Below are 9,785 nucleotides of genomic sequence, written 5' to 3'. Positions count from 1 at the left end.
ACTTCTGAGCTCTCCCCTGGCAGAAGAGGCAATCAAAATGGCACTCTCATATATTTTAAGGGAGTTTTTTTGTATCTGGATATTTACAAAGGACATTTGTTTTTCTCATATTGTGAATCATTTATAAGTTCCAGCAAAGAACTATCTCCTGAAAAGCTACAGGGGTGCTTCAATTTGTCTTAGTTCTTTGAACTGTGTTACTTTTCAGTAATGTAACATTTGAAAAGTGAAAGAAAAGCTCTCATACCCCTGCAAAAGTTATTCACTATATCTGTTTGCACGAGAGGGTTTAAACTACAAATAGAACAACCTTCATACCTATAGCAAACTTGATTATTTTCTTTCTGGATCTGTTATATTTGAAAGCTTGATGGAGAACAGAATTTATGACCGCTATAATACTTTAGGTTTACAAATAGCTCTCCATGATTTTGCTGTGCTTGAAGAAGTTATGAAATTACATTGCTTCTACCCTTATCATGCATCAAGAGATTAGGTTTCATTATGATGTTTTATCAGTATCAATTTTGTCAAGTAATTATGACATTTTGCAAGACAGTAGCTAAATAAAAACTACCTATTTATGTTTTTAGATAACCTTTTAGCTTCTTGGGTTGCTCTTTTTCCTGTCTTCAGCATAAGCATCCAGCATCTTCTCCAAAATGTTGATCCCCTGGAATCATCAGAGTGCCCAAAATAAATAAAGTTTAATGACATTTATTACCTGTTGCTTTAGCCAACTTACTTGCCACTGGTCTAGGTCTTTTGCTGAGACATCTAGGACTATTGTCTGGAGAGACATCATCTCCTCTGAAAACCCAGGAAGCAGAATGAAAGTTTTCTGTATAAAAACCTCTGTCCTCATTTTCAGAATGCAGTCCCAGATCTACTGACCGAGCATCCTCTGAATTTACTGTCATGATGATAAAACAAGTAAAAGTAATGTCAGTAGGGAAAATACATGAAGAATAACAGACCTCAGGCAGTCAGCATGGAAGAAGTGCCACAAGATTCTTAATTAAATGTATGTAATATCTGTACCTAGTTCTGCAATTTTGCTTCTGTTAAAGGGACAGACTGCAAAGATGTCAAAATGTAAGATCACAATACTGGATGCTATTGGATATTGAATTTGAATGCCGAAAGTGAAGTATTAATGCAAATGGTCAAAACAGGAGCTGCACCTCTTTAAGAGAAGTCTGGCTTTAGCCAACCGTTAAGCTTTCTTATGTGGCCCATTTCATTAGGAAATCAAACAAGTTTTCTAGAAATTTAGTATGAGTTTAGAGCATACGGGAAGACAAAAGAGAAGCTGAAAAGTAACTGGCATGATTCAGGTAATAATGACAGTATTTGGTGTTTGCTTACTCTTACCTCTTCCAGGTATGTGTACTTAGTTTTATTAAAAAGGAGATGAGGAAAGAAGACTTTGGGTTTGTTTTTTTGTTTTGTTTGTTTGTTTTTAATATAGAACTTCTGGCTTGTCCTAGGCTGTTAAAAATTTGTATGATGTTACATCTGTTACCATGAGGATTTTCAGACTCATTTTTTTTATTAATTTACATTCACAATGACTTGCAATGAGTCCACTTGGTCAAACCATGGCACCCAGATTAACATGGAGATGGAGGAGGGCTTTAATTCTCTGCTAAAGGAAAAGCCAGTAACGTTCAGGCTCACCAGGAGACAGGACAGCAGGCAGCTGGCTGTGTGACAGGTAGGCTACAGACAGCAGTTTGGCTGTGGAGAAAAAGGCAATGCAATAGTATGGCAACTTCCCAAGCAGGCTGGGAGCTGCAACGTCAAAGCTAGAACTGGATGGTGAAAGGTGTATAAAAGTATAGACCAGCAGAGACTGCTCTAACAGATAGACTGAAAAAATGCTTTAGGGTAAAATCTCTGAGAGGAAAAAAAAATCATGCTCCTTTCAGTACAAAATGCCTGGTATAATGCAGCTAGATTTAATGCAGCTGGAGAAAGGATCAGTTTGCTTTGTTTATCCTGTGTTTGATGAGCAGAACTATGCAGAATAATTTCCAGTTTCAAAACAGAAAAGATAAAAATTAACCTTTATTTAGTTTTATTCAGCAAGTTACTTCCTAAACACCTCTAAAGGGCAGTCTTTTCTCACTTTGACAGTTTGCTTAACTGTGTTTATGTGGACAACTACTCCACATCTATTGGCTTCTCCCTTATTAAGCAGAAAGTATAAGATGACATGACTAACTGTATAAAAACATGGCATGATTAACTGTTTAAAAAGCTACTAGTGAATAAACAAAACCAAACATCAAATAAATTCTACTAGGCTGATATGTTTAAAGCACATCTCAGCTTGCTACCATGAATTTATAAATTAAGAAAACCTAGACTAGCACCAAGCAATTCAGTACAGCACAGTTTTTTGCCAGTTTAATACCGAATTGTTATAATTGTAGTAAAGCTTAAATCATGAAAAATAGGCAAAACCAGAGAAATAAATGGTGCCAAGCTGGCGTGATGGACATATACCAAGACATTTCTTGAATGTCTTTTCACCTGTCCCCTCCTTGAGCTTTTGGCACAGGTGTCAAACTCAGCAGTTTACGAGTGTCAGGAAGAAGCTGCACTTAGGTTCTTCTCAGCTGCAGTAAGTAAGCATGTAAGGACCTGCTGCTTCCAAATGTCGATTAGAGCTCTCTCAAGTCTGCAAACACCAGGGAACAGCCTAGCTACCAAAGCAAAAGGGACAGAAGTCTCAGGCCTGTAGCATACTGTCCAAAATGATTAGATAGTAGGATTTGTGACAGAATTGTCTGCTCTCTCACCTGTTCTGGAGACTACTTAAGGTTCATGCCATGTGCTACCAAAAGCTTTGTCTCAAGGAAAGTACTTCTAGCTCTTGCAACTTGGTCTTTTTTGGATTTGTTAGTTTTTTTTTTTTTATATTTTCTCTATGAAACCAGAGTGTGCCTGATCCAGTAAAATTTATGATCCAGCTTTACATTTGCGAGACATTGCTGTTGAAATCAATGAACAGTTTATCTTGGTTATGTATCTCCTGGTATGTTTTTTGAGCTCTGGTAACACAGTAACTTTCTAATCTCCTTGCTGTGCTCTTCAGTCTGTTTCAGGGGCAAAGAATGGAAACTGCTACCAATAAATAGCTTTTTAATTTCCACATGAAATGTCAGTCATCTCCGCTGCTTCATTAACAGGCATTAAAAACTTAGGGATTGACTCAGTTATCTGAACATAAGTGGTTAGTACCATATTAGATGCCCCAGGTTATCTCACTTGCCATCCAATCACAGCTTCAAAAAGGCATGAGTCCCCTGGAGGTCACATATCTCAGAACCCTATTGGCATAGCAGATGGCAAATGACACCTATGTTCAAGTCATGAATTGAGGCCCTGCTGATGTAGGATTTATCTCTTCAGTACAGGGATAGAACATATTTACAGTTTATCTTGTCTTGGACCTGCACTGAAGTCTTACAGCTACCTTCTATAGGTTTGCATTTAACCTTCTTCAAAAAGGAGGTTATACATCTACAAATAAAATTTCCTTCACCAGAAGTAACCACTACAGCACAAAACGTTTCCACAGGGAGGTGCACAATTCTTCATCTATACAAAGCACTTCTTACGTTACTAAAATAGTGAAACAGGAAGCAAAGGCGGTGTGAAGTAAGAAGTACCACATATGTTCTCTCTTAGACTGTGCAGTCCTTGCTTGGGGACTCTATTTGCATGAAAGGTAAATTCATTAAGCAGTTAGTCTTTAAAATTCCTTCCCATGTGATTTAAGCTGATGAGTTTGGTACAGGTCCAAGCATACGGTGAGGTGACAGACTTCTTAATGAGACAATTATGGGACTAATTGTTTCAGTAACTGGAGGGACAGTGAAGAACAATCTAGGCAACAAGCCTGAAGATAAAGGTTATCTTAGCAAGGAGAGAAGGACTCCCAGCTCATCATGGCTTTGACATAAGCAAAGTAGGCATCAGGATTATGATTTCTGTTACACCCTCAAAGCTGCTGCCATAAGTGATTATTTGTTTGTGCTTAGAGCTTGTCTTAACATTAATTGTATATGGACAAGGATGGTACAATCAACTTTTTTCCAGTCAGATTTTTCGCTTGGTTATATGATGGAGAGAGGATACTAATTCCCATAGTGAGGAATAGTTCAATTGAATAAAATATGATTGCTCATGATAATGACTAAGACAGAGACACAGGTTATGAACTGAAGATCAGTTTCCTTAGCTGAAAACCCTATCAGAATGTCGGTCACGTGAAGGAGAAAGAATACAACCATAAGATTAAAGTACTCACTTGATCCCTCAGTGATTGTGCTGTTTATGGAGCTTCCCCCAGTTGAACTGCATTTTTTGCTGTCTTTAAACTGTTTTCGTCTCCTGGCCCACTGGTCTATTGCTTCTTCCTGGGAACTATCACTCGCTCTGGTGTCTTTCATCAAAGGTAGCTTTCTGGTTTTATTCATTTCTGATTTCAAGTCTAAATTATAACCAGATATTTTTTGTGAGGAATGCATAAGACAACTTAAGCAATTAGACTGTTTAAAATTTTCACATTCTAAATAAAAGAATAACCTAACCAAACATAGAAATGAAAATACCAAATAATACTGAAAATATTTATAAAGTATGTATTTACATTAATTGAAGTCTTCATGCAGAGAAAAGCGCATGTGATTATATTGTGGTAGTTGCATCTGTAGTTAAGTAGCTACATAGCCTTATGGCACAATTTTTTTATGCAGAAACATGTAAATTGCTCATGGATTTTGTTTAGAAGTGCTTATACATTTTTGAAGTTGTCAGTCTATAGATATATAAAGTGCTATTCAAATACTAAAAATCTTGCAAGACACACATGCAGATAAAAGGAGGATATACTTTTCTACTTTAGGTTTCTTTCTGGGTAGGGCAGCATAAATTTATTTGTTGTATTACTATTTCAGCTAACACAACAATTGGAAAACAGACTTTGTGTTAGATTCCATTCTGAAAATGCAGCTGTACCCACTGGCAAGGGCAGATAGGGACAAAGTGAGCTCAGCTTCAAGAGGCTCCCTAGAGGATTGTGTAAGTGATCTGGGCTCAGTAGCCCCTTTCTGGCTTCAGTCAGATCTCCATCACAGACTTGTATCACTGAGCCCCTCACTGAGCCCTTTTTCCAGGGCAGTTGACTTGCTGAGAGTCAGGAAACCAATTTCTTGTAGTGCCCTTGTAATGCCCTTGCCTAAGTCCTTGTCCCTTTGATAATTAAGTTCTCACAACACCAGCAGACTTCTAGGTTGCCTATACTCCTCTCCCCCATCCTGTTTACAACATTAGCATCTGTTTTTCTCCTCTGTTCTACATGCTCTCACTCTTTGCTGAAAAATGCCGTATTTCTTTTCCAGCGTCACTGAATTACCAAGCACATGAAGTCCCACATTGCCCCTTGTGCCCAATGTCTTGACTAAGTAGGTTGGTATTCCCATATTACAAGTGGATTTTAATTCATATTAATGAGTTTTAAAACTTTAAATGCTTATACTTTTTTCTGGATGTACACATTTACTCTTATAAGGCAGGACCTCCACAGCATTCCTAAGAATAACACAGATGGAAAACTGTAAAAGACCAAAAGAGATCCAAAGTTACAGAGTAGGTGAAGTGATAGGTCAGACAAAGAACACACATAGACAATTCTTAGCAAGGGCCAAAAAGGAAGAGGAGAAAATAAAATAAAATGCAAGAAATAGCTATATCTCACTTTTGTGCTCTGTGTTTAACCACTGAGGTCTAATATATGAGAAGTCAAGGGTTTTGACCATGAAGGCTTCCTTCAGTGTCTTCTTGCTATACCTTGTTCTAAAGAGATTTCCAATTAATTAAGTCTCTATTTATTTTAGTATTTTAGCTATTGATCTATATAGCATATCTACCTATACAGTATATCTATATAGTCTATATAGACTTCAGGTTTTTTTGTAATTTGAAGTACCAGCACCAAACAAGACAACCTTGGAGGACATACCAGTATTTTCTGCAGATATTGCGAACTAGGAAGATTATTAAAAACTTTCTGATGATTTTTACTAAGATTCTTGAAGGTATTTTCACATGATAAGGAAGTATGTATTTTTCAACAGCATAAAACTCCCAACCTCTAAACCTGCTGGAAACATTATCTTTGGAGAGGAAGATCTGGGTTATATTTGCATATAACTTGATTAATATTAAAATATTAAAAAATCAAAATTAAAATTAAACTGTTTGGAGTGATACTTCAAAAAAACACACACACATACGTGTGTGTACATATTCACAATGTAAAAGCTTACATTGTAGTGTGCAGTGTCCCAGTATATCTTTACATTTTTATGATTCCAAACACTTCTTTTAAATGACCAGTTATAGATATGGGTAGATGGATTACAGAAGGGAAGATTAGAAATTTTGTAAAAGATTAGCTATTAAAAATAGTTTATTTAATGTGCAGTTTTCTTAACTACATAAAGAGAGGAGAAAAGAAGGTTTAATGATCCACTATGGTCATTCCATGACATGTAAAGGCTCAGTCAGAATTAAGAATGAGATGCATTTAGAATTCAGTATTTGCTTAGATCACATGGATTCCAAAAACAGATTTATGTGGTTTTAAACACTGACTAGAGCTCTGAGTTCATGCCACATGGCAACTGCAAGACACCACTTCCTGTTCTTGTGTTTGCTTCTCTCACTAATTGTATAGGATTGGTTCACTGTTTAATGTAGGAAACCCACTTGAGCAAAGCTGTATTAAAATTTTCTTTATTTTTTTACTTTAAGTTACTTGGCTCTGCAAGATTGCTCCTAGGCTCCTCAACACAATATCTGCATATCATAAGCAAATGGCCAAGCATAGCTATATCATCTGTTTGTAAAGCTATCATATACTTTCATTTTCCCAAAAAAGATGTCACCAAAGCACTAAACCACCTATGCAAAAGGTGTGTAAGTGATACTGACTCCAAAAGTCTTATAACACTTACCTTTCTGACTAATCTGTTTTACTGATGATGGTGGGGTATCTGCATTCTGATGAAAATCTTTCATTTCAATCTTTTTCTCAACTTCATCAGAGTTGGATTTGGCTAACTGAGGTAGATGATGTGCTCCAGGCTCTCTCCTTAAGCTATCATCAATTGACTGACTATTGCAAAAGTTCTCTCTTCTTTCCTTGACATTGGAATACTCTGTGAAATTCTCTTTCTTTTCTGTAGATGCTGAAAAGGTAGATAATATGGCAGCCTGTGCTGTATCATGATGGCAATCAGATTCAAGAAGGATATTCCCAGACATGTCTTGTGTCTCAGAAAAGCTTTCTGATTCTTTATTTATGTCATGCTCCTCAGGATCTAATAGCAAGGATGGCAGCATGTATTTTTCTTGTATACTACAGGGAAGTTTAGGCTCTTTTCTTACTGCAGAGCCAAAAGAATCAGGTATCAATTTAGTGTCACCTTGGATGAGTCTTCGTTCTAGTTCTCCAGTTATCACAGTCATTACTGACCCTCTCCTTTTCTTTGTTACCCCAGGCTCTGCTGGGAGTGGATGAACATTTTGCTGTAAAGCTGAAAGCTGTTTTGGGGCACTTTCCATAGATGCATAATTAGTACTTTCCTTGTCATTAATAAGTTCATCTGAAGGGCTTCTAGAATGTGGAGAGACCTGTATCAGCTGAGCTTTGTTCTGCAATTCAACTTGCTTTTCTAGATGGTTGTACTCTGCTGCCCCTTCATCTAAAGCATCTTCGGTAGACTCAGAGTCTTCCTCCCATATGGCTAAGTTTCTCAGAAGCTCTTCATGCTCATTTTCTTTTTTCTCATTTATAGTACCACTGGAATGAAGACTCTCCATTAATGTTTCTTCTGTTTCTTCATCTTGCCCCACATAGTCTGAATAGTCATTCAGTAAACAACTGTCATCTAGACTTTCTTCAGGCTCAGATGGATAAATGGTAATATTATGATCAAATGACGTGAAAGCATACTGATATGAAGACTTAATATCTCTCAAACTTCTCAGTGAGGAGGTCAAGTCAGGACACTTACACAGTTCTGTATAGCTGGTATGAACATGTGAGTTCTTGTTATAGACATCTCCTGCTTTGGTCTCCTTAGTCACTACTTTTAAGGATGGCAATGAATAAAAGCCAGAATCTCTTCTAGGGTGAACTGGTGATGGTACATCAAGGCTAGTATCTGGGAAAGACTTTCTTCTTACTGGTTTTTGTCCTGTGTCTCTGCATTTGTCACAGTTATTTCTTTCTTGACCTAACACATTGTCCTTACCAGTATGCTCCTTCCCAGCATTTGGGTTATTCAAGGTATTAGTAGCTACAAGACAATCTCTGTTATCTTTTTTTGAGAAAAGTATTTTATATTTTGAGAAATCTTCCTTTCCATTGGTGTGGCCTTCATAGTCCTTTTTGTTATTTTTACAGAAATAATTTTCTTCGCCCCAAATTCTGAAGGCTGTAGAGAGGCTGTCAGATTCCTTCCTGTCCTTAACAGGGTATAAAGATACCCCCTCTGCAATTGTATCCAAATGCATTTTGTCACAGTCAGCAAATTCTTTAGGTGGAGGGAGAAGTGTGCATTCATCTGGGAATGTATAGTTTACTTTTTTGTGAAGGCTAAAAGATGACTCACAGTCTGTATTGCAAGGTGCCTCTGTTACAGAATAATCTGTTTCACTCCAGTACGTATCTTCACGTTTCCTGTTGCAGGTATTGCTCTGTGCCTGTTCACCAGGTTTGATGTTAACCTTTAGATTTTTCTTTCTGATGGTATATTCCACTTTAATTTCCTTTGCTTCAATGCTCATTTTCAGGGAAGCATTTTTGTTGATGGCAGTGTGAATTTTATGTTTAGAGGATCCCTTATATTTCCCATTGTGTTCTGCTGAATGGTCAGTTGAATAACACTGGCACTTCGAACATTTTGAACACTGGTTTTTCCGGTGTTGTCTTTCATGACAACATTTATTGTTCTTTGAACTCTTCCTTTTTTCAGCTACAACGTTTGCTCCAGAATCAAAGAAAGAAACATTCTTAATTTCTACTTTGACATTAAAAGATCCATATTTTACTGCTGCAGTAATTTTTCCAGTAGTGAAGCTAGCGGACTCTACAGAGTCTGGCTTGCCCCACAGTGTAATTCTTCCTGTGGATGAGCCCTCTGCTTCACCAAAAGTTACTGTAGCTAGGACTTCATCTTGCTGAGGAGAGAACATTTGGGTATGGCAGTTCTTTTCCTTCTTTCCTTTTTCACTATCTGATACATTATCAAGGTCTCCATCTTTAGATGCATCTGAGCTACTCTGATTTTTGTTTTCATGATCTTTTCCATCTTCTTCAGAACCCTTTACATCCAGTGGCTCAGTGAAGTGAGCCAGAGCCTCATCTGCTTTATTTTCAAGGCTTTCTATGTCTTGCTGGCATTTACAAATGGGTGACAACTGTTCATCTAATTTAAGGCAAAGAAAAAGAAAAAACATTTTTCCCATGATTTGATAGGGAGTATCACAAATGCATGATTAGCTTTGAGACACTTTTCAGAGAAAATGCCTATTTTATCTTTAAAGTGTAGTGTATTTTCCACAACATTATTTTTTAATTTCAATATTAACTTATTTTGTCTTAATTATCTGATAAGTAATGTGAAGTCAGATAAACAGGAAGGCCATGTTAACTCACTGTGATTGGAGGAAATTAATACATTAACAGTTTTTTTTTCCTCAGA

General features: G+C 37.0%; 1 protein-coding gene across 1 annotated transcript in view; it reads right to left on the bottom strand.

The window, feature by feature from the left end:
• Positions 1-9,549, bottom strand: part of LOC104164166 — a gene marked incomplete at its 3' end in the record, with an annotated part of 34,769 nt that extends 25,220 nt beyond the window's left edge. The window contains exons 1-3 of the mRNA XM_009703418.1: positions 7,032-9,549; positions 4,322-4,504; positions 746-913 (exon numbers count right to left, since the gene is read on the bottom strand). Coding sequence (XP_009701720.1) covers positions 746-913; positions 4,322-4,504; positions 7,032-9,549 — 2,869 coding nt within the window. The remainder of the gene's footprint in view (positions 1-745; positions 914-4,321; positions 4,505-7,031) is intronic.
• Positions 9,550-9,785: the final 236 nt, after the last annotated feature.

Source organism: Cariama cristata, unplaced genomic scaffold (assembly GCF_000690535.1).
Source record: "Cariama cristata isolate BGI_N322 unplaced genomic scaffold, ASM69053v1 scaffold9827, whole genome shotgun sequence".
In the NCBI taxonomy this organism is placed as follows: Eukaryota; Metazoa; Chordata; class Aves; order Cariamiformes; family Cariamidae; genus Cariama; species Cariama cristata.
This window is presented reverse-complemented; position numbering and strand designations above follow the sequence as displayed.